Here is a 24859-nt window from a genome sequence, read left to right as displayed (position 1 = left end):
GAGGTGAGTAGGTGGCTGATGTAGCACCAGAGAGAGGGGGGCAGAGCAGAGCTGAGAGGGGCAACCTCTCCATGACTCCTCAGCATTTTATGGCTCCCGGGTCAAGTGTGTGTGTGTGTGTGTGTGTGTGTGTGTGTGTGTGTGTGTGTGTGTGTGTGTGTGTGTGTGTGTGTGTGTGTGTGTGTGTGTGTCAAGTGTCGTGTCATGCACCTGACCTGAGAGTCGAGGCGATGGATCCAATTGACCTGTGACCTCTCTCCTTCATTTGCTCCATGACCACAGCTCATGACCTCCATTAAAACACATTAAAATACGTCTATGCATTTATTTTTTACTCATCGAGGTCCTACTACAGCAGGGGTGACATGGCTCAGAGGGCTGGTGGAGGCCCGGGTGCGAATCTGGGTTGGGTTGGGTCTACCCAGTCATTTCATGTTTCTCGCACTGTCCTGTCTGAATAATACAAAAGTGTAAAAGCCCTGAAAAACATTTAAAAATGAAGTAGGCCTTACACCAACCACCAACCACCAACCCCCAACGCAAACAGTGCCTTGTACGTCATCCACAGGGGTGTTTGTTTGCGGTTAGCTCAGTAATTCCTCTGTCGATGTTGTACAGCATCGGCCGCAACTCATTATCCCCATTAAATCCCATTAAAAAAACATCTATGCATTTTTTTCACTCATGGAGGCCCTTACTACACCACCAACCCTCAACACAAACAGTGACTTGCGCATCACACACAGGCACCCTGCCTTTCTTTGCTTTGCTTTGCTTTGCTTGCGTTTGGTGGTTCAATCAATCCCCTCTCCTGGGGTCCCGTTAAGAGGCAGCCCAGCATCGGCTAGGCTCTGCACACTAATTGGCTTAATCAGCTGGTGGGTTGGAGGCTTGATTGAGACTGATTGGCGACCGTGGCGTGGGGGGGGAACCAAACACCTTAGGAGTGGAGAAGCAGCAGTACATACTTGTCCATTCCTTCCCTCCTAATGAACGGGCCTGCGATGGACGCTCTCTTGCTGCATGGTGTCATTTTCCTGAACTCCAAAAAAAGTCAAATTCTAAGAGTGTGCATATGTGTGTGTGCGTGTGCCTGTGTATGTCTGTGTGCTTCTGTATGTCTGTGTGCTTGTGTGTGTGCACACGTGGGTGTGTGCGTGTTTGTCTGTGTGAGAGAGAGAATGTGCTTGTGTGTGTAAAAGAATAGAGTATGCAAAAGAAGAGTATGTATGTGAGTGTACGTCTGTGTGTCTATGATTAACATGACTATACAACACGTTGAACCACATTGTTTTTTAGACTTTACACAACTTACTGTATATCTGTTGATGTTATCGCTATGTGGGTGCAATGCAAGAATATTTCAATCGGAGAGTGTGCGCGCGCGCGTGTGTGTGTGTGTGTGTGTGTGTGTGTGTGTGTGCGTGCACGCGCATGCATGTGCACGTGTGCATGAAAACAAAAAACTCAATGAATTTCAGTGTGTCCGCCCCACTTACCGTTTTGGCTGCCGTCATGACATACTGAATCACCATCTCTCGCTTTTTGCCCAAGTCTTTCTCCCTCAGAGGGGCTTTCTTTTCCTCGTTCAGGTTCATATCCTCCTGAAAACACACACAAAAGCAAGAGAGAGAACATATTACTTTACACTTACAGTAGCTGACGCTTTAATGCAAAGTGACTTGCAGCTATTAATATTACAGGGTAATCTTATTGTGTGTCTGATATTTCATGCATTTCTTGTACCAGATTGTACTGTATTTAGACTGCATCTTATGGATATAGTATTAACAAAACTTTCAAAATAAACCACGACGAATAACAATATGACAGGCATCAGTCCCCTGAGCAGCCATAGACTTTAGGGTTCCCACACCTTTTTCATTAACAAATTCAAGCACTTTTCAAGCACCTTCAAGCACCAAATTTTCAGTTTTCCAGCACCTTTCAATAAGTCGCGGGAAGGCGTGTGGGGGTCCTCCTCCAGAAAATGTTGTGTTTTAAGATGCGATTTGCATTCTCCTCAATTTTAGGGTGTCGACAGGCAAATCCCATCTGACGTCTCACTCCCTCCATTTTTTTGATGTAGCCTATCTGAACATTTTTTTTCTGTTATTTGGCTTACTGAGTTTGACTTGACACAAATTTCAAGCCTTTTCAAGCACTTCCCCAAAAATTCAAGCATTTTCACAACCTTGAAAACACTTAATTGAAATTCAAGCATTTTCAAGGAATTCAAGCACCAGTGGGAACCCTGCATAGACTTTAGGTGTAGGGACACAACTTCTTCCTAATTTGTCAGGGTGAGATCGAGCCGGACACCTTCTGATCCAAAGACCAACTCCCTCAACATTAGGCCATGGCTTCTTAGCAGGGGTGTAACCCTTTTCCTGTTTAAAGGCAGATGGAAATATATCAGAAGAAGGAGAGGCATTCATCACAGACGTGACTGCTGGGACCGATGTTGAGGCTGCAGCGTTCTGCAGGTTTGTGGGGACAGGGTCCAGCAGGCAACTCGTCGGAGGATGGCAATCAGTGATGATTTTAGATACATCGCCCTTAGAGAATGGAGTAAATTCGGACAGAGTTGTGCCATTCACCAGGGCAGGCAGAGGTGACCATGTAGTACAGCGGTGGGCAATTGTTTTGGCCGAGGGGCGCATTGGCTTTAGAGTATTGGCCAAAGGGCCGGATGCCACAGACAACTTGCCCGTGTCAATAATAAAACATGATGTACGTTGACATAACTTGCAGCAATGATATTTCTGCACATTGTACTGTAATTAAATGTACTTAGACGAATCTTAAATTCACAATACTCTTGTTCTAGGTAGTATTTTAAGAATGTTGAGTAACCATTTGAATTTGGATTTAAAAGTTGTCTCTTTCCCCATTCACTTCCTGTCCACCTCTCAAACTGTCCTGTCAATAAAGTCATAAAAGACACACAAAAAATAACGCAAAGAGGCTAAAAGTCATCCATTAGTCAAGAGAGTGTAGGTTTTTAAGCCAATGTCAACTACTGCTACGTATCCAAATATTCAAGGCAATGAACTTCACAATTCACTTTGCAATTAAAGCAATTCTCCACGACAGGAGAAAAAGATAGATATACAGTGTGTATATACACAGTAGTATACGTAATTATCTAAAAATGCAAATCCTTCTATCTTGTCTCAGAATTGTAGATGTTCAGTGTTAATATTAAAAAGAAAGCTATCACAACTACACAGGTGGATGCCCCGAGGAAGATAACTGAGCTTGCTAGACAGTGGGGGGGCTGAGATATGAAGAGACAGAACGATGAATAAGAAACAGGAGGGGGGAAAAGAGGGGATGGGGGGGTGGTGAAGATAAAACGAAGAAGGGTGTGTGCATGTAAAAAGGGGAAAAAAGAAAATCAAATGAGCTTTGGATTCATCTGATGGGGGCAGTTATCAAAGAGATAGCCCCTGAATCAACAATCAAAGAGGAACATGGTTCAGGGTAAAGATGAAGAAGGACTGTGGCGTATCTCGACGCTCTTCTGAAGGTGGTGGTGTGAATGAAAAAAAGTATGATGTGGGGGAAAAAATAAATAAATATATAGTATATATAATATTAAAAAATGAGAGGATGGAATGTGAGCTGTATGCCCCCATATCAGTCTATTTAATCTCCTGTTGGAAGAATAGCTTATTGATGAACGCACACACCGTATTCCGCAGTCTGGCTTTGGTTTTTTTCGCTTTTTCCCCTCAATCTCTGGTTTGGTTTAGTTTGACTTATCGTTGTGAACTCTTCTCGCCAGTAAAGGTCGAGCAATACACATATTGATCTATGAGAAATGTCAGGAGGGGTTGGATGAAGGGGTGGGGTTTGCCGTGGCTTTGCAAATACTCATTTTGAGATGAAAAAAAAATCTATTTATTTTTTAACTCTCAGCCAATTGAGGTGGATCATGTAGCAGTTGACATAATGGAAGAGGAGCACGGTTTAGAGCAGGAAAAGAAACAGCTAGAGTAGGAGCCAATAATTTGGAACCATGTATCCTCGACTGCACTTACTGACTTACAAAGTTTGAGCAGTCTGCATTGACTACCCACACATTAAACCTTGGATTACCCATGAAAGTCTCATGGTATTCGGGGGGGGGTGCTGTGGCACAGCGCGATAAGCCCCTTACATTTGGGCTTACATTGCCCACGGGGACCCTGGTTCGAGTCTGTCCGGGGTCATTTCCCGACCCTGCCCCATCTCTTCTCTCCCAGTCATTTCATATCCACTCTCACACTGTCCTATAAGAGGCCAAAAAAACCCCCAAACAAGTCTCATGGTATTCGCACGTAAGGGGAAAAATAAGTTAGTGGCTCCTACAGGTAAAATAAGTCCTACAGGTAAAAGAAGAAGTGAGAAATGTCAGAGCGGGCTGAACAGGGAAAAGAGGAAGATTATCAAGGAGACACAGACAGAGTGAAAAGGGAGGTTGTTCGTCAACGGCCGCCTATGCACTCAAGAGGACCACAGGGCTTAATTCAAAGTAAGTCAAGTCCTACAGGTAGATGAAAACCACCTGCAGCATTACCACAGGCCCTGGCAGCTGTGGACCTATATATATGTGGACCTATATATTTTAGGGGCTTTTTATGCCTTTATTTGCTAGGACAGTCTGAGATGGTGACAGAAAGCGAGTGGGACAGAGAGACAGGGTGTTATCGGGAAATGACCCCGGCTGGACTCAAACCAGGGTCCCCATGGGCATGCAAGCCCAAATGTGGGGGCCTTAGCGTGCTGCGCCACAGCGCCCCTGGACCTAACCTATGATCATTAGCTGAACTTCATGTATTCCTGCTTCCTTTATTAGCCAAGCTAAGACGAAGACTGATTGAGCAGTCAGCCACTAATGCCTACAGAAAACTCAACCCAGCCTGGCCTGCTATTTAAATTTTCCTGAAAAAAAACTGCAGAAGCTGACATGGACTCACATACAGAAACCATCAAGAAAACTAGATTAAACTAGATTACATTTAGTGAGGAACCACTCAATTCTGAGTGCAGCAAAAACCTGGTGCTGGTCATCATGGCCAGATTCTTCAATCAGAGCGAAAAAGTCAAAGGGGGTTTGGCGTGTGCCCAATGCTCATTTGACAGATGGCCATGAAGTATAAAAGGTTAAGAGCCAAAGAAAGGTTGAGTGCTTGGTAAGAAGAGCTCACAAACAATCCAAGAAGTTAAGATGTGTTTTACAGGAGACAACCCTCTACATAATACACTTGTACTTTTCTCAACAACCGCAAACTTTATTTTGGCTTCCTCCGCCCACCTCTAGTCAAGTGTTACATTTTACTTTGTGTGTGTGTGTGTGTGTGTGTGTGTGTGTGGGTGTGTGTGCGCGTGAGCGTGTGTGTGTATTCTATGCATGTGTGTGTGCATTCTACGCGTGTGTGTGCTTGCGTTATGGTTGGGAAGATTCAGTGATATGCATCTGAAAATCAATACAACCTGTACGATACAGTTTATTTTATTTTTATTTGCATTTTATTTGCAATTGTCTGGATCGGAAAAAGCAAATAAACTTGAGATGCATCGCATCTAAACTATCTGCATCGATACAAACCGAAGCATACCTCATATAACTTTTTAGAAACTGGTCTATTTCTGGTTTCTTTTATCGTGTCTAGAACGCAGCCGACCGCCTTTCATTTCAAGGATGCGGGACCAAGGCCCGGGACCTTTCTTTGAATTAGAGGGGGCAGCTTGCAGTGTTGCCAATGGAGAGTATTTTGTTGCTCTATACAGCAAATTATCTGACCCTCCGGGGTTTTTTTTAGATTAAAGTTTCTAGCTACAGGGTACCTTCTTCTGGGTGTCTGGAGAGTTAATGTGGTCCTTGCACGTCCAGTGACAAAATAATCCCATCTGTAGGTCTACAATACTCTAACATGAGCCGAAGCTGTGTATTTTTCCATTTTTTGTTTAAAAAAATATTAATTTGTATTATTTCAATACCTTAGTTGTTTTAAAAGAATACATTATTTAAATTAAATTCCCCCTTTCTCTTACTTTCTCTTTAGTACAGTTCTAGAAAGATCTTTTTTAGTACAATTCTGGATTGAAATAGCAAAGGAAAATGGGTAAATGTTGCGAGTGAAAAGTAGGGTCGGGTGAGGTGGCCATAGCAAGAGTGAGAAAGGGAGAAAGACGCTACCGCTGCGAAAATGGCAACTAAAGTGAAGAAGTTGGAAAAAAGCACTTCAGCAGACAGTGTCTAATGTGCTTGCAGGTGCAGAGGTTTTCATCTTAACCTTTCACGCCCTAGGAATATATTTTTTCTTCTCACCTCAAGGAGTCACAACAGCGCAAGACACATACCACGTGCACACTCACACAATCACGCACTGAATACACTGAATAAAGCATACAAAAGATGAGCGATTCTAATTTTCATCCTCTGCACGGCTTTAAATGTTTCATTCATAACAGTAGTTCTTAGGTCACAAAGGACAGCTGGTCTTTGCAGAAGTTATAAATGCACAATGAAACCAGAGGTAGCGCTCCAACGCAACACACCCACACCAATTCAACACACAGGCCCCCACCTCGCCGGCCCAGAAGTGATATCCATATCTTCCTCTCCAGCACATCTTTCCCAAGCAAAACAGGATCAAATATTATTAGCAGCAGACCGACTCAAAAAGACACACGTGAGAGGAATGTCTGCCTTCCCTCCACATTTATCGATTACAAACCCGACAACTCTCCACATTAAGTGTGAAAGCAGTCTCCTTGTTAGCAACTGCGCAGAATAAATGAATAAATCTTCCATCACAGTGGGGTTGGCCTAGAGTGAAAGTATCCTAGCTTTCTTGCTGGGTAGCTCAACCACAGATTCTCTCCCAGCGTGGGTCTCGTTCTCGTTCGGTTGGCCTTACTAAACACCAGTATTGTATCACCGTTGATTTTACTCGCTGGTGGTAACACGATAAGAGCAAAAAAGATGGAATGGAGGGCTAAAGCTACACACACAGAGAAGGGGCTTACAAAAAGCCTGGGGAAATTAACTTAGCGCGTTTGTTTAAAGTGGAGCTGTGTGGGTGGAATAAGAGCACCAGCTGTTTAAAAAAAAAAAGTTTGCTTTTTGGAAGAGTGCTTGAGTGAGCGAAACGTTTTGTTAACTTGTGAAAATGGAAACGTTTCCAGGGATGCTGTGCAGCTCTCATGCCATCATTTAAGATTCTTTACTCCCCTTGTGAAACATGGATTTTGCCTAAGCATTGAATTTAATCCCATTGTCAGTTCTGTCCGTAAAACTGATCTGATGAGGCCCAGTGTGCTAATACATTTGTACCATGTACCATCTGTACAATTTACGCTTTTATTTAGGTGAAGCACATCAAGTTGTCTATGAAATGTGCTAAATAAAACAGCCATGCCTACTGCCTACATGACCATGCAGACCCAGGTTTGAATCCAGCCTGGGTCATTTTCCAACCCCATCCCATCTCCTCCCTCTCTTCCACCCATTCCCTGTCTTCTCTAAACTGCCCGATCAAATAAAGCTATAAGAAAGAATCCCCCAAAAAATATTTGGCTCAATAAGCTCACCCCCCACCCACTGTATCCTTACCATCATCTTCTCAAACAGGGCCAGTATCTCCTTCTCAGAGGTGATCTTGCGGGAGAGCTCCTCAAACTCGGCGGAGGTGGGTCCATCGCAGGAGGAGGAGGAGTAGGAGGAGGCAGAGGAGGAGGGCTTAATGTGGGACAGGTGTGGACGCTCCTTCTTGCCTGGGATCCGGAGGCTGGCAAAGCGATCCAGCTGAGGAGGGAGGAGAGGAGTACGGAGAACAGAGTTAGTCCAGTGCAGTGCAGTGCAGTGTCTAAGAACATGGAGAACAGTAAGTTTTGTGCATGTCTGTGCGTGCGTGCATCTGTGTGCATGCATCTGTGTGTCGGCGCATGCGTAGTGTATGTGTAGTTCGTGTACAGGGATGCTATGAAGTTCATAAGAAAAATGTGTGTAATCAGAATGTCAAAACACTGAAATGTTTTTTCTAATTAAATGCTATTTATTTGAAGTGCTTCTCGCTCAAGATTATGACCATTTATTCACAAGATCACTTTTGAAAACGCTGGAATTTTAATATAACCACCAATAGAGGAAGCAATATTAAAAATCTGATTTTATGGAAGCTCTCGTTTTTTGCTATGAACTCATCAACTACCGTATAATCTTCTCCGGATTACTGAAAGGATGGTGTTATAAATTCACATTCAAGTCTTACTCAATTCAACAGTAAATTTCACTTGATTTCGGAGGGCTGTATTAGACACACAAAACCTGTGAACCGACCGAAGCCTGTGTGTTCTTTCCCCAAGCCATGTATGGCTATTCCATTACACCTCCTTGTTGTCTACTACAAATTCATGGTGGAGTAATGAGACATGCTCTGATTAAAACACACACACACAGTCTGAACCGGAACACAACATCAATTCAGCGATTTCTCATCAGCTGAGGAGGAAGGGCCCTGACATCGGAGATAATGCTGCCCTAATTGGATCAGATTTGTTGGTAGTGCATCGTTTATCAAGCCTGATTGGCTGCAACGTTTTTTTCTTTCATTTTCTATTTTATAAGTGTCTCTTTTTGGCGGTTTGCGTGGAGAGAAGTGAGAAATCAGTGGTGGGAAGATTAGGTGGGCGGTTCGATTTCAGGACTTTCTGGGTGTTCCAGTGGTAAGCGGAGGAAAACAAAGGCAGAAGGGGAGGAGGAAGAGGAAGAAAATGATGGAGCGTTTATCTATTCGCCAGACCCCCCCGCTCGAAACTATCAGGCACACAGACAGACAGACAGACAGACAGACAGACAGACAGACAGAGAGCATCTCGCCCAGATAATCAGAAGCAGCGGGAGCAGAGACCTACAGTCATCCTCTGACAATACAGACAAACTAAGAGCTGTTGATTTTCAGTACCAAAGCAAACCCGTTGGAATCATCCATTCCTCTGTTGTACACATTCATTGCTTCCATCACTCAATCATTCATTTCACCATTCATCCATTCAAACATCCAGTCGGCGGGTCGGGAATGGAACCAGCAAAAGTTGGGGTACGCCCTCACTACTTACCCAAGACCTGCCCTAACCTTCTGGAATCATCTTTTTTTAGTGTATAATCATCCATCCATCCATTCAATAATTCACTCAACCATTTCATTCATTTCTATAGAGAGAAACATTTTCATTATCTGTTCATGCTGGAAATCATCCATTCCCCTCATCTGATTGGTGATACTCAGCAGTAGAGTCGCCTGTCCATCAAACTGTGCCCAACCCTGACTATCTCACCTTCCTGCTTCCTTCATGCCTGCCTACCAAACGAGTGACCCGTCTGTCTCTCACTGACTACCAGGCGGTAGGACAGGCAGTAGGCTGAGGTTCACTTCTTTCCAATATGCGAACTCCCATCCTCGACCTGTGAGGCTAGTGGCCTCACGTTTCGCTGACAACCTTTCTCCATGGGAAAAACAATGACATTTCCCTGCTGTCAGCCCAGCCACAACAACTTTTGGGGAACTATCCTTCATTCACCATCCCAATAGCGAAAGAGAAAATGACATTAGAATTGCGCTTTTGGGAGATACTGAAATACACTGCTGTCATCACAGTGACGTCATCATGACGAGACCACTTACAGGCAAGGGAGCAAGGGAGGGAGGACGGGAGTTTGGATATTAGAAAGAACCCAGTGACCGTGTTCACTACTCATCAGTCCTTGCTGTTCGTCCACCCGGCCCTCATCTTTGTAGCGGGATAACAAGTGAATCAGAGACACCCTTTCACACCTCTCTCTCTCTCTCTCTCCATCTAACCATAATAACTCCAGTAGGGTCGGCTTCTGTTCCCGCTTCTCCTTCCGCAATTTACACCTCGGATTGAGAAACACACACATTCAACAAGCACGGCACAGACACACAGACAACACAAACGTACGCACACAGAACCACCAAACACCATGCTCCCTTTCAGCACAACACCCATTAACACAAAATCCTTTGGAAAATAGCACGGGCATCAGAACAAAAAGTGTGCACATACACAGCTTTTTTTCCACCCAGGCACCTACACACACTCTCCCCCCCTAAGAGAGGAGCGCTAAAACAGGACCATGCTTCAAGACACATCTACAGCAGACTGCAAAATGTCATCAATAGATCCATTAAGCCACATACTCTTTTGTCGCCCCTCACCACCAATATCTTTCTCACTTTCATCTTATGTCTGTGTGTGTGTGTGTGTGTGTGTGTGTGTGTGTGTGTGTGTGTGTGTGTGTGTGTGTGTGTGTGTGTGTGTGTGTGTGTGTGTGTGTGTGTGTGTGTGTGTGTGTGTGTGCACGCGCACGTGTTCGTGCGTTCGTGCGTGCATGCGACTGTGTTCTGTTTGTGTGCATCCGTCCTTGTTTCTCTCCATATTTCTTTAATCTTCGGGTATTCTATAAGCTTACCTTGGATGCTCTTGAGTTCAACATTTTTTGTATGTGTTCTAGGCATTTGTGTAGGAGGGGTGTGCTTTAATATGTAGATCTAGGGTTGATATACACAGGCTCATGCATGTTTTATGGCATTATTCTCCAAACAAATGAAATAATCACTGAAAAACTGCATTTTATGTTTGCTTGGGTCATCCTTGTTTGATATTTACATTTGTTTGGTGATATGAACATGTTAAGAGTGCCAAATGTGCAAAAAAGTAAAACATCTGTAGGGGGGGCAAAAACATACGCACAGCACCGTAGTACCAAGTGCATGTGTACGTGCCCGCCCTAGTTTCTGTAGTAGTTCACACTGTGCAGGAAATGGTCAAAAAAGGTACTGCAACTATGCTGATCATTGAAACTGTGTCACCTATTGCCAAATTTGACCTTTTCATGATAGTTTACTAAGTAATAAACTAATATTTTCTAGTATAGCCCAAGTACAGTCATTTTTGCGGATACAAATGGCTATTTCTGGAAATTCAAAATGGCGGACCATGGAGAACATCCCCCTTTTAATGTACGATAAGTGCAATTTTTCCAGTCATAATGAATACTTAGAATTTCATGGTGGTGGTAAATATTCATGAAAAAGCTAACATTAGTGAATGGCATGAATTCTGGAAATAAACAACTAAAAATCTCACAGTGTCCCTTTAAATCTATGTTGAGTTGCATTCTACAGGGTGCTTTTGAGTTCAGCCATTGTTATATGTGTACAAGGCCCACGTGTATATGTAGGCAGGTTGTGCCACAATATATTGGATTAGGTTTGCAGAGGAGCTTAATTATAAAATAGCATATAGTGCTGCATACATGTGGAAGTGTGTGTCAGTGTGCAGCCGTCTAGGTGCTTTAGCTCAGGCTCTTCTGAGGGTAGCCCTGCTGTATGGATCGATAGCAGGCCGACCAACACACAGAGAGAAGGGCTACACAACAATCAATAGCACGTCCAAAGGAGGAAAAACACAGAAAAAGTGAAAAGGGAGTGGAGAGTGAAGACCAGAGAGTGAGTAAAGTGAAAAGGCTTTGAAGACGGAAACTCACACTGGACAAGATTGGTTAGAAACAGTTTGTGTGTCTGTGTGTGCGTGTCTGTGTGTGCGTGTCTGTGTGTGCGTGTCTGTGTGTGCGTGTCTGTGTGTGCGTGTCTGTGTGTGCGTGTCTGTGTGTGCGTGTCTGTGTGTGCGTGTCTGTGTGTGTGTCTGTGTGTGCGTGTCTGTGTGTGCGTGTCTGTGTGTGCGTGTCTGTGTGTGCGTGTCTGTGCGTGCGTGTCTGTGCGTGTCTGTTCCTACCGATGGGAGCGTGTGTACAGGGGCAAAGGCAAGCACTGGGTCAGGTATTTAGAATGGAATAAAACCGGGTGGGGGGAAAGAGGAGTGCAGCAACTGAAACATGAATAGAGTGAAGTCAAGGTGCACTGACCACAGTGGGAGAAAGTTAAGTTGCGTGGCTCAGCCACACACACACACACACACACACACACACACACACACACACACACACACACACACACACACACACACACACACACACAGTAACATCTGTGCATTGACCTTGACCTTTCCCACCACTCATTACTCCCTCCACCTCCACAGACACAAGCCACTGAAGCATCGGCTATTCAGCGAATTGAGTGGTCCTCCTCTTTTCACGTCGCTGGCCGTGTCAAATGTGAGCAATTGCACTTGACAGTAGATGTTTAACCTGCTATTCAATGCATGGCCATTGCAGCTACCTCTAACGTAACCTTGTGCTTTTTTTTACACAACCTCTGACTTTCGCCTCTTTTATTTGCCAGTCGCAGACAGGATGATGGAGAGCTGAATTAGTAATGCTGGACAGGTACTGACATGTTGCCTCTTGACTTGCAAATCTGCTTTTATGTTATTGTTTTGTGTTTATGAATGTGGTTCTTCACACAGAGAACAATGGGTACAGTGATCCTACTTTTGCAGTCCTGCTATGGCGCTAGATTCTCATCTCCACCGGAAGAGGTTAGGATTTTCATTTTGCTCATTTGTGTCAGTATAGTTCTTTTATACCTTCATCTGTTTGTGTGCTCAAAAAGTCATAAATGGGTGGTTGAAGTGACGCCTTGTTTTTTCGTAACATTGGTTAAAAACCTACAAAACTGTTATTTGTCCTCTTAAAAACAAATGTCAATGAAAGAAGATGTGGTACATTATGTGTTTCATATTAGTCTTAGATGAGAAGAAACGTTTTTGTTAAGATTTATGTAAAGGTTTATATGTCAAATATCCTGCAGTGTGACTAACATTAATGAAACCTGGAATATTATATATATATATAAATTAACCAACAGCATTTTGAATAATGTATGAAGCATTTGGCATGATTGCATAAATATTAATTTTATATTAAGATATCTGAAAGTGAAAAAAACTCAAGACAGTAATATTAACTACAAGTTCCATTTCGTAACACAAATTGAGGGGTGTCATGGGGTGACATGTATGTCAATATTTGTGAACGGGCAGCTGCAAGGCCAACTACAAGGGTCATAAAGACAGGCTCCTAACCAGTCAGTACCTCAGTTATTGGAGAGTGGTGTGGAAGTTCAAGGTGACTATTCACCTCTTAATATGCTACATATTGCAATGTTCCTGTCACGCAATGATTAGGTTCTTTTTATGGTGTCCTGTGGTGTGACTGCTGTTATAGAAGGAAAAAAAGTTTTTTATAAATGAAAACACATATTAAGATTTAACACAATATATATATATATATATATAATATATATATATATATATATATATAATATATATATATATATATATATATATATATATATATATATATATATATATATTATATATATATATATAATGTCTAGTTAGCTTGAGCTCAGAGGTCAGTCATGTATGCAAAAGGATTAAAATGGCCACAATGCAGTGAATTTCCTGTGGTTGACTTCATGTCCTGCGGTGTGACATGCTTATGCAATCGGTTACTCAATCCTTACTTGTTTTTCATGCATCATACAAGGATATAAGGATACCAGGAGATTTATTTGTCACATTCACACAATTATTACAAGTAATACAGTGAAACCATGCAGTGAAATCACAGTTGTCTGCCTGTACAATGCATGCGTGTATGGGTGGGGCTGGGGGTGCGGGTGGGTAGTAGTGTGTGTGTGGGGTGGGGGTTAAAGGAACAATAGTACAAAGAGCATGGGGGATATGTTTGCGCAGAATATCAATCATTTTATTGTATCTTACAGAAATGTCACACCAAGGATGTCATACCGCAGGGCACATTTTCCCCAAAATGGCAAAATATTAGGTGAAATTCCACGGACCACTAAGAGCTTTATTTTTTCCTCTTTTTTTCAATTTTTTCCCATCATTTTTTTTCAGGAATTTGAAAAACTTTTAATTTTTTTTGTGTTACGCCCTTAAACGTCAACCACCCAAATATAGTATAATACTGCTCTAAATGTCATTGTTGCCAGAAAAAGACTTGATCAAAACAATATTATATCTGTATGGTACATGTATAAGCTTACATAAAACATAAAACACAGTAAATTATTCAGTAAAATGGTAAAAAAGAGAATATGAAACGGCTGAAACTATACGATTGTGATGCATCACAGACTTTTACTGTACAGTAACTACAGTTTTTCATATTTTACTGCAGTGATAAATGAAATTAAATGTAGAGTATAAATGTATAGTCTTCCCTTGTTTAAGGTTGGTGGGGGGAATAATTAACTAGTGCTTTCCCCCATCCTCCTCCATGACTGAGGTACCCTGAGCATGGTACCATCCCGCCGCACTGCTCCCTTGGGGCACCATTGAGGGCTGCCCCCTTGCACGGGTGAGGCATAAATGCAATTTCATTGTGTGCAGTGTGCAGTGATCACCTGTGTGCTATGGAGTGCTAAGTCACAATGACAATGGGAGTTGGAGTTTCCCAATGGGCTTTCACTCACTTTCACATTTAGCAACCAAATGTAAACGGATTAACCTTACAGTACTATTCAGTAGGTACACCACAACACCACGTGTTGCTTCTTTTACGGCACGGAGGTCCTACTCCTATTGTCAGAGCTGGAGGACAGAGACGGCTCATTCGCATCGCAACACACAGCAGAGGAGTCCTCACTGCAGAGGGCTGATCCTACTGCTCTGTAGTAGCCTACGCTTCCCTGAAGGGCCGTGAAGGCCCATGCGGTGCTGTGCAGACAGGCAGAAGTGCTTGCCAAGTGCATTCAGATTGTAATTCCTTAGCGGCAACGTACTGTAGCTTGCCAATCAGCACGAATTGTTTCACCAATCACACACTCATCAACGAGACATTATTTCACATCACCGAAACATATTGGCTTATTCTGCTTTTGAATTTGTGTCAAACACTTACCCATACAGACGGAACGACACACACACACACACACACACACACACACACGCACAACCGCAGACACATGTACGGCAGGCACACACCAGCCGGACATGGAACAAATTCAACCTCTGATTCAAAGGGGTACCATCAAACTACAACATGCATGACGTGTTGGCTGGGGGATGATAACATTTAGCATAAGGCGGCCGGATCAAAATGGGCATGAAATAGGGAGTCATGTCAGCCAGCCAGATATGATTTCAGAGTGAATGAGGGGTGCGGGAGTGAGTGGGAGGGCGGCAGGATGAGACGGGGAGAGAGAGGGAGGGGGGAGGGGGAGAAACAGGGAGATGGGGGAACTGGGTAGAGAGAGGGGAGGACTGGGTAGACACAGCAGACAGGGAGAGGAGGATGAGAAAAAGGAGTGAGAAAGGGATAGAGGGAAACTGGGAGGAGATGGAGAGACGAGGAGAGAGAGGAACGAGGGAGAGAGGAGAGAGACAGGGAGAGAGAGGAACGAGGGAGAGAGGAACGAGGGAGAGAGGAGAGAGACAGGGAGAGGGGGAGTCTGAGGAGACAGAGGAGAGAGAGAGAGAGAGAGAGAGAGAGAGAGAGAGAGAGAGAGAGAGAGAGAGAGAAAGAGAGAGAGAGAGAGAGAGAGGAGAGAAGGGAAATGGGTATAGAGAAGAGAGATGAGACAGGGAAAGACAGAGGAACGACAGGGGAGAGGGAGAGGGAGAAGGGAGAGAGGGCAGCAAAGGGGAAAGTGGGTAGGGAGAAGGGGGAACTAGACAGAGAAGAGATGGGGAGAGAGAGGGACTGGGGAGACAGAGGAGAAGAACGGAAGATGGGAGACATGAAGGGCGTGAAATGGGTTGAGAGAAGACAGCCAGAGCGGTAGGAAATAGGAAGAGATGAAAAAAGACAGGAAGAGGGGGGAATAAGGTAGAGAGAGAGACAGAGAAAGGGGGAACTGAGGAAACGGAGGACAGAGAGGGGGAAATGTGAAGACAGAAGAGTGGGAGTTACGAAGAAACTGAAGGGACACAGAGAGGTAGAACTGGGTAGATGGAGGGAAGGCAGGCAGAGAAGGAGAGAAAGAGAGGAGGAACTGACTAGACAGGAAGACAAGAGAGAGTGGGAGCTGATTCGAGAGGCAATAAGAGGGGGGAACTGGGTAGACAGAAAGATCGGGGGTGCATTTCTCAAAAGAGAAGTTGCTTGCCTTAGTTGCCAATAGGAAATGCATTGCAAACAACAAAGTAGCTATGTAGTATGTAAGTAATGTAGTAAGCAACTTTGGTTTTGAGAAATGTACCCCAAGAGAGGGGGAAAGGGGGCGGGCTTACTAGAGAATACTGACAGTCAGTGGAGTGTGTAAACAAATGAGTTAATAATGCCAACGTTAATTAGCCAGTTAGTTACCAAGGGGAAAACGTTAATAATTTAATTCATTCATAATCTACAGTAAGCATTATATTATATTAGCATAATTTCTATTCATCAGAACAAAGTGCTCTACAGTAGACCTGTAGGGGAATGCAGCAACAGTTTCAGCTATGCCTGTGCTGTGCATTGAGCATTCATTCAGCAGTGCGTGAGCGGCGTTTAGAATTCTGGATAAGGACAACATATGGCCTGTAGGCATGCGGTGGTATCGACATGGAGGAGGTTAGTGAGCGCCCACAAACACACACACCTACACACACACACACACCTACACACACACACACACCTACACACACACACACACTCTGACGGAGCTCAGTGGGGAGCCTCTTACAAAACCGACACGAGACACAAACATGACAGACAGACAAGATAGACATGCGGTTAGATGAAAACGACTGGTGCCGAGGGGGAAGTATAAAAAATAAAAAATAAACAAAAAACAAGACGGCAGACAATCAACAACAACAACTGAAAAAAGGTGTCTTACCACATCATCCGTGAGATTTTTAATGTTTAATTGCTGGAGGGAAAGAGACAGACAAGAGGGAGAGAAAGAAAATACTGATCAGAGGAGAAGGGTAATCATTTTGTTGAACAAAGTCACTGGAGTGAACTCCGAAGGCAAAAACTAGGCTTTGATTTCAATCCCAGGAAGACAACAGATTCGAGAAGGTGAAGACACATAGGCAATAAAAATCATGAACACTTTGATGAGAAACAAAAAACAGAGAATTAGCCTGTGTCTGCTCCTGCTGACTAGCTAACAAGAACAAAATGGTTCCTTTTTGGAAGAAACAAGTCGACTGACTGACACATTATTTAAAAGGTTAACCTTCAGTAAGGGTTTGAAGTTAAATATTGTGAAATCGGCTATACCTACGTCGTTGAAAACAATGTGAAACAGAGGCAAACCACAAGAAGCAGCGAACAAGGCAAAAGAGGTCTTGGTAATGAATTAATACAGAGTCAAAACAATAAGTGTGTGTGTGTGTGTGTGTGTGTGTGTGTGTGTGTGTGTGTGTGTGTGTGTGTGTGTGTGTGTGTGTGTATGTGGGCAATATTTCTAAATATTGTTTAACTATCGCTATCGAGGTATTGCATGCTGTTATCGAGTATCGATTTTTTTCTGATATCGTGCAGCCCTGATGAACACCCAAAAATGACATTGTCAACACAAACAAGTCCTTGTAGGAAAGACTCAAGAGCCCTCATGCTTTAAGACTGGGAACCAAGGAGAGCCAGCACACCTCATAAGTTACACACAAAGATGATTTGAAAGAACTGAGAAACAGAAACTTAACATAGGCTGAGAGCAGTGTGGGGTCTTTCGTGTTGGCTGGGCATAAAACATGTAAGCCCTTGGAATGCACCTGAAGTTACTTTCTCTCTTTCACTCACACACACACACCATCAATCACAGCATCCACATGTTCTTCACACACACACACACACACACACACACACACACACACACACACACACACACACACACACACACACACACACACACACACACACACACACACACACACACACACACACACACACACACACACACCACAATTAAAACAAGAGACTGTGCTAAAGCTTGTGAGTGGCTGTGGCGCTGACTGTGCCTTCATCCCCAAGTAAGATTTAATGAATACGCCATTGCTGATGGGGGAGTGGTATCGGAGCGCACACTTGCAACATGTTCCATCTGTGTGTGTGTGTGTGTGTGTGTGTGTGTGTGTGTGTGTGTGTGTGTGTGTGTGTGTGTGTGTGTGTGTGTGTGTGTGTGTGTGTGTTACAAGGAGTTATCGATGCTGGGACTGCGCAGCAGCAGAGAACACTCACACTCACACACACACACACACACACACACACACACACACACACACACACACACACACACACACACACACACACACTCGCCGCAGACATCAATCAATGCCTTTGCCTTTAATTAGCATCAAATCCACGCGGCAAAGCAGAAAATATGTCAACCTGTCAATTTCACCTGCTAATGAGTCTCTGGGATTAACATTTCCATTCCACAACAAACTGGGGAGATAAAGGGAGAGAAACGAGACAGGAGGAGAGAAACAGATGAAGTGGGTGGACGGGTGTCGGAGTCGAGAGCGGTGGGAGGAGAAGATATGTAGATAAAAAATGTATAATACAATTACGAGAACTCTCAGAGACAGATTGACTGGGCCCAATACACTGGAGAGGGAGAGAGAGAGAGAGAGAGAGAGAGAGAGAGAGAGAGAGAGAGAGAGAGAGAGAGAGAGAGAGAGAGAGAGAGAGAGAGAGAGAGAGAGAGAGAGAGAGAGAGAGAGAGGAGGCTGGGGTGCCCATATGCCAAACACGTATGCGTGGAGATATGCAGTAGGATAATTGGGAGAGTAATTACTCAAAAAGGAGGGAAGATGTACATTTTGTTGGGGCAAAAAAAGAAGAAAAAAACAGTAACACTTGATTAAATCCCACGCAACAAAAACCACCAATAACAAGTACAATGTGGCATAGTGAAACGCAGTTTAGTGGACAGCCTCGACACCAGATTTGACAACATTACAAATTAAACAGACCAACCTACTTTACTCACAACAAAGTTAGCAATTAGGCTTAAGGCTTTAGAATTTTAACAGTGAATAGTGACCTTAATGATGTAAAGGAAAGTAAATCTAAAGCAAGTCAAATGTGCTCTTTATGTACCTAAAAACTAATTTGACAGAAGAATAGTTTAGTTTAGTTTAGTTTAGTTAGATACATAGCATGTGTACTGTAGGTTCCATAACAACCCAATAGCATCATAGCATTTCTAGCCTGGGCTAAGCTTAGTTTCAATGCCGCCCCTAGAAGGGCTTTAAAAACAAAGCAAACCGCATTTACATTTATAAAACATATCATCATAAAAAAGCCTATCCACTCATTCTGTCCAATCACACAATAGAACACATACTGTAGAAAAGTTGCATCGTGGACAATATTTAGAAGTTCAACATCTATTCGAATTTTACTGTATTACTTTTCGTAAATGAAATATATGTAGTGTGCAGTTCATGTGATGAAGCCCAGTAAATCTAAATTACTCATAGGAAGAAGAAATTAAAACAAAACATCCCTCACAACTTCAGTGTACACGGGACACTACACAACTATTCTCGGGTCTCCCATGTTACTTGGGCTGAGGTACATAAGCCAGTCACTTGTCCTAAAGTAGCAAAAAAATAAAATAATTCCGCTGCCTGGCTTGTGGCTTGTCGACTCTCCTGAACATCGACACTAACATTATAAGCAAGCCCACTCAACTACTTACTACTTAATTCTTCCACTGCCTTTCTATGTCCAGTGGTTTATTCCCTTACCTGCCAATCTGCTACTGGGCATACATGCACTGCATGCATATAGGCAACTCACCAGAGGACATCACACTAGAAATGAGATAGAAATCAAATCAAAGAAAGTCATTTCGCAGCAAGGCTAACTGCCCCTGCTGCTAACAAGCTCCTTTGACTGGGGGAATGTTAGAACTCAGTACAAATAAGGGTAGGGGTTGGGAAAAAAAAACTCCGGTTTGCTGCTGGAGAGTTTGTGTGATACGAATCTTCAATGTGATGGAAATTCCCCGCAGAGGGAAGTGAACCTTTTCTAACCCAGTTAAATAAAGCCCAATATGAAATCGCAGAGTGCTTTGATTGCAGCACATTTACTTTTAGGCCTCTATCCAATGAGGCAAACAATTCTCTCAGATCGAATCAACTCAATGAGATTTTCATTCAAGTCCTCTTTTCTTTCTTTTGTTCTGACTGCTTTGAGTTCTCTGTGCGACAGAGCAAATAAACTTCCCGGGATATTTGCTTCATTTTGTCTTTTATGCCCTCGTGCTCTGAAAGTATGGCACTATCCACACAAACGTATTAGTTCCATGCAACAAACAAGGTAAACCACATATGAAGTTGGCTTCAAGCGAACTATGCAATCCATTTCACAAGGTAAAACCCCTGCCAATTTTATTGCAGGCCATGGGGTGCACTTGATCTAAACCTTAACATGTTTCAGACAAGTAAAGCTCTGTGAGAGGTCTGATAGCCAAGCATACATATTTTAAAGTATTACCGGGACAATTTGCTGTGGGCAATTTGTTCATGTTTAGGCAGAAACAGCTTTTATACCTTGCTGCATACGGTAGGTGGATGAAGTCGATGCATTGAAAAACAAGTGAGCTTGCACCACGGCTGTAAGTCCGAGGCAATTACCTGACTTTACTAATTGAGAGAGCTGGAGGCAAAAGCTCAGATGTGGATAAAACCAGAGGCATATTAATCCTGTTGTGACACTGGTCAAAAACTAACTTGAAGATCTGAAGCAGATAGATGTGTATCAAACACACACACACACACACACACACACACACACACACACACACACACACACACAAGGCAGATGGTGACACGTGTGCACACGGTACGGTTGCTGGGGTGCTTCGGGCAGGGTTGGAGATTAGAGGACTTGCTGAAGGGCAGTACTGATCCCCCAATCCATAGGGTCATTCAATTTGAAATCAGAGATAATAGAACTTACAGCAGCACCGAAATATTCGCTCAGGGGGTGCACGAATCACATTGAAATGTACGTACAAGGGGGTGCGCAGGGGGAAATGTTTGGGAACCGCTGACTTACAGGATGAAATAGGTTGTAGAAATGTTGTAAGGGAATATGATTACAAAACAGTAACTTACCCCCTCTGTGGTTGGACCTTATCACCAAAAAGCCACACCAAGTTCCATTAAAATCCATGCCAGTCCAGTCCCAATGTGTCTAATTTCACATGGAATGAGCCTATAGGCTACTTTTACCCTGTCAGAGTTGAGCCAGACGTTTGAAATGTAGAAATGTTGCTAATTAGGAAAACGTTGATGGCCAATGGTCCAATGTTCCGATTCCAGGCGTGTCTACTTTAAGCATTTCTCATATGCACTGCAATGTTTTATGAAAGTGTCCAAAACGTTTTGGCTTAACTGGGCCAGAGAGGCATAAAACAATTATCTAACACCAAAGAGTTGGCATGTGTCTGAATTGCACACCCTGTCAATTCTAATTGTGCTTGCCTCAATGAAACAGGTGAGTATAGTATATTATAATGCAACATTCATGTTGCACACTTGGGGTGCAATTGGTAGATTGTCACTTAAGCAAGGCTAAAGGTGCGTGCACAGAAAAAGTGACCTATGCTACAGGAGCGCTGGAAGTCATTTTTTCTACATGGAGGATCAGCGAATAAAGTGACCAAAGGAAATTCACCAGGAGCAGAGTGACCTGGGCAGCCTGAGCAAATTTCAGAAAGCTAAGTCAGCTATGGCTGACTTAGCTAATATAGTAATATTATTGTAATGAGCTATGATGCGGTTCAGCGAAAAACAATTGCGATGTTCATATCTCCTAAATATCCCAGGCAGACAATCCAGAGCCCTTATGTGATTAAATAAGACAAACATGTCAATGTCGCGCCCAAAGTGAATAAAGCAAATTCATGGCAAAATGTCTTTGAAGACATTAGGTTGTTTATGATTTGCACTCAGTTATACACTTACCAGCCAATTCATTACGTACACCTTGCCAGGTTGGACCCCCTTTGGCCTTCAGAACTGCCTGCAAACTCAGGTAGGTTGCAGCATTGCAGCAATGCTCAATAGGAACTTGGGAGCCCAAAAAGTGCCAAGAAAATGTCCCCAACATCATTACACTACCAGAATGAAACATTGATACAACGCTGTATGGTTCCATGTTTCAATTTATAAATTTTCACAAAGATTTTAGGAAGACTAGTAACTGATAATGGTGGTAAATATCCATGAAAATAATAGGTTTTTGAATGAGCAACACATATTTTCATAATGAACCACTAAGAAATCTCACGAATGGCCCTTTACCTCTCCCACCACCTAATTACCACAGACTTGTGATATTAAAAGGGAACACAGGCTTTTCTCCAAACTGATATGTTGGAGCCAAAGGGGAAAATAGCAAGTGAATAAAATAGAACCATCCAAAAGAAAGTGAGCAGCCTGTCAGTATCACAGTAAAAGCTTTTTTTAAAACATCTAATGAAGCATTATTTTAAAGAGCCCACTTGGCTACTCACAAGTGGGGCCCCATTTTTTGTTCAGCTATTCAAGTCAGATCCTTTGAGACCTGTATGGCAACTAGCCTAATAAGAGGAGAGTACACATATGATTGAAATGAGTGGCCAGTCTGCATGTTGCTGCATGCTGCATAACTTATACCCAACAGTGTAATTGATGTGCTTTACATCATAATGCATTTATAAGCCAGTCTCAAAAGTGATTTAATTTATTAAGACATTTATTTATTTATTTATTCATTTCACCCATCCCCACAGGGCATATCAGATTTCTTGCTACAGTTGAGTCTGACTGCAACCTTGATCTTGCATGAAAAATCAACTAAAACTCCAAAGGCAAGTGAGACGCTTTGATGGCCTCAAAAGATCCTTCAACACTGACAGGAGGACATTACAAAAATAAATAAATAAATGGAAGAAAGAGAAACAGAAGAGAGCGAGAGAGAAACATGCATGAGATGGGATGAGCTGATGCGGACGGACACTCTTGCCAAGATTAAGGTCTTCCACCTCAACGCTTAATTTAATTTAAGGGACTCCACATCGGAGGAATTAAAAGCTTCCCCTCAGAAAAGTCATAGGCAGACTCCTGACGAGGCTTTGCAGCACTCCGCTGCTCTTTGAACAAGGAAAACTTTCGCAGTAGTTATTACAGTAGTAGTTATTACAGCCACAGTTCAACTCTTGTCCTTGACTCTGCCGTCTCCTATAGCAAAGGAAACATTCAAGTTTTATACAAAAGTTGCAAAAATTGTGGCTTCCTTCATAAATGCAGTATAGAATGTCCTTTGAAGACTGAAAATAGTGTATTTGTTCAACTGCAAGACTTATTTCTCACCATCTCCCTCTGAAAGACCCCTTGACGGTGACCCCACAGTGACAAATCTTTGACTTCAACATGAGCTGTAGAATCTACATCTACAGTACAGTCACGTCAAGTCGAAAAGTATACTTTTAAAAACCCATATCTTCTGTTATGAAAATGTTACACTACCATAGCAATAGAACCATCCATAATGTTATTTTAATCCAATATACCATAATTTGTATTATCAATTATTTTATCATGTATTATTTCACTATGTATTTGTTTTATCTCTGGTCTGGTGGAAGCCCTGATTTGGACCCAAACGATTAAGCTTACTTTAATAGTCAACTTATCTATAGAGCCAGTAACGGTTAGTCACGATTAGGGATGCAAATTATCGATTAATTCATTAATCATTAGTTGATAGCCTTATCGATCGACTTACGATTAATTGATAAGCAGCGTTTTACCCCTGAAATCTCAATGTTTCCCGAAAGAAAAACTACTAAGTCTAAAAATACAAATTAAAATTGAGATAAAACACCACATTTAGATTAATTCTATTTCAATTCTTTAATCCAAAAGTGATTTAAATATTCCCACTAATCACACCCCTCTTAACACACACTTTTCACATGCCCATTTCACCTGGGTCTCTTGTCAGTTGAATTAATTCAATCGATTAATTGCGATTCATATTTTTTAATCGATTAACGCATTGATCGATTAAAGTCCATTAATCGATCAATCGTTTGCATCCCTAGTCACGATTAGTCACAGAAAACAAAAACTTGCTCAGACCTCCATCAAAACCATGTCTCCAACCAAACTAAAAAGTAAACTCATTTTGATAAATGCATAAAATAATATAAATACCGGTACCCAAGTCACTCCTCAGTTTCACACAATGCTGTATTTCTCACTCTCCCGCACTGATTGTCCCCACCCTTAAAGCAACATGTCACGCAAATTTGTGCTCTTCAAGCCTCACCAGTCAAAACACGTAAGCACTATATTCTGAAATCTGTTTCACTGAACCTCCAGCAGCTAGATTAGAAATCCTGACCAGTAGAACAGAAGAAAGGTAGTGATGTGAAATATTTCTCTCTTCCTGGTTCCCTTAGCGACATGGCAAGGGAATCGTTCATGTGCATTACAGTAACATATTATGTCCGTGTGCTAAATCAGCCACTATCCTAAAACACCAAAACTAAAATCCCTCAGTTAAGAACAATGTGTAGTTCACAAGAAAGCTATTAGTTTACTACTTAACACATTCACTCCCAAGTCACGAGTCTTTGCCTCCCATGCATTGGCTCCCAAACCGTAAAATTAAGTTTTTTTACGTTTTTTTTATTGGATTCTGAATCTACACATTCTAATGCGCATTCTGTGTGATTTTCGTAATAATGTGATGAATAGAACTGACATAGATCATGAAAACACCTACAAAGCCAAAACTCCTACAAAGTCAGGATCTGGATAGTTCAGCATCTGTGCATTTTATTACACACAGTATTTGAGTTTTATTATAGCGAATCAAACCACTTCCTGATCACGCGACGTCACGTCTCAATTTACT

The 24859-nt window shown here is 42.6% G+C and overlaps 1 protein-coding gene across 1 annotated transcript in view; it reads right to left on the bottom strand.

Moving 5' to 3' along the window:
* Positions 1 to 24859, bottom strand: part of LOC134459672 (protein diaphanous homolog 3-like) — a 414535-nt gene that overhangs the window by 356671 nt on the left and 33005 nt on the right. The window contains exons 2-4 of the mRNA XM_063212051.1: positions 16827 to 16859; positions 7607 to 7798; positions 1500 to 1604 (exon numbers count right to left, since the gene is read on the bottom strand). Coding sequence (XP_063068121.1) covers positions 1500 to 1604; positions 7607 to 7798; positions 16827 to 16859 — 330 coding nt within the window. The remainder of the gene's footprint in view (positions 1 to 1499; positions 1605 to 7606; positions 7799 to 16826; positions 16860 to 24859) is intronic.

The sequence above is a fragment of the Engraulis encrasicolus genome, chromosome 12 (genome assembly GCF_034702125.1).
Source record: "Engraulis encrasicolus isolate BLACKSEA-1 chromosome 12, IST_EnEncr_1.0, whole genome shotgun sequence".
Lineage (NCBI taxonomy): Eukaryota > Metazoa > Chordata > Actinopteri > Clupeiformes > Engraulidae > Engraulis > Engraulis encrasicolus.
Note: the sequence above shows the minus strand (reverse complement) of the source record. Positions and strands in the feature narration are given on the sequence as shown.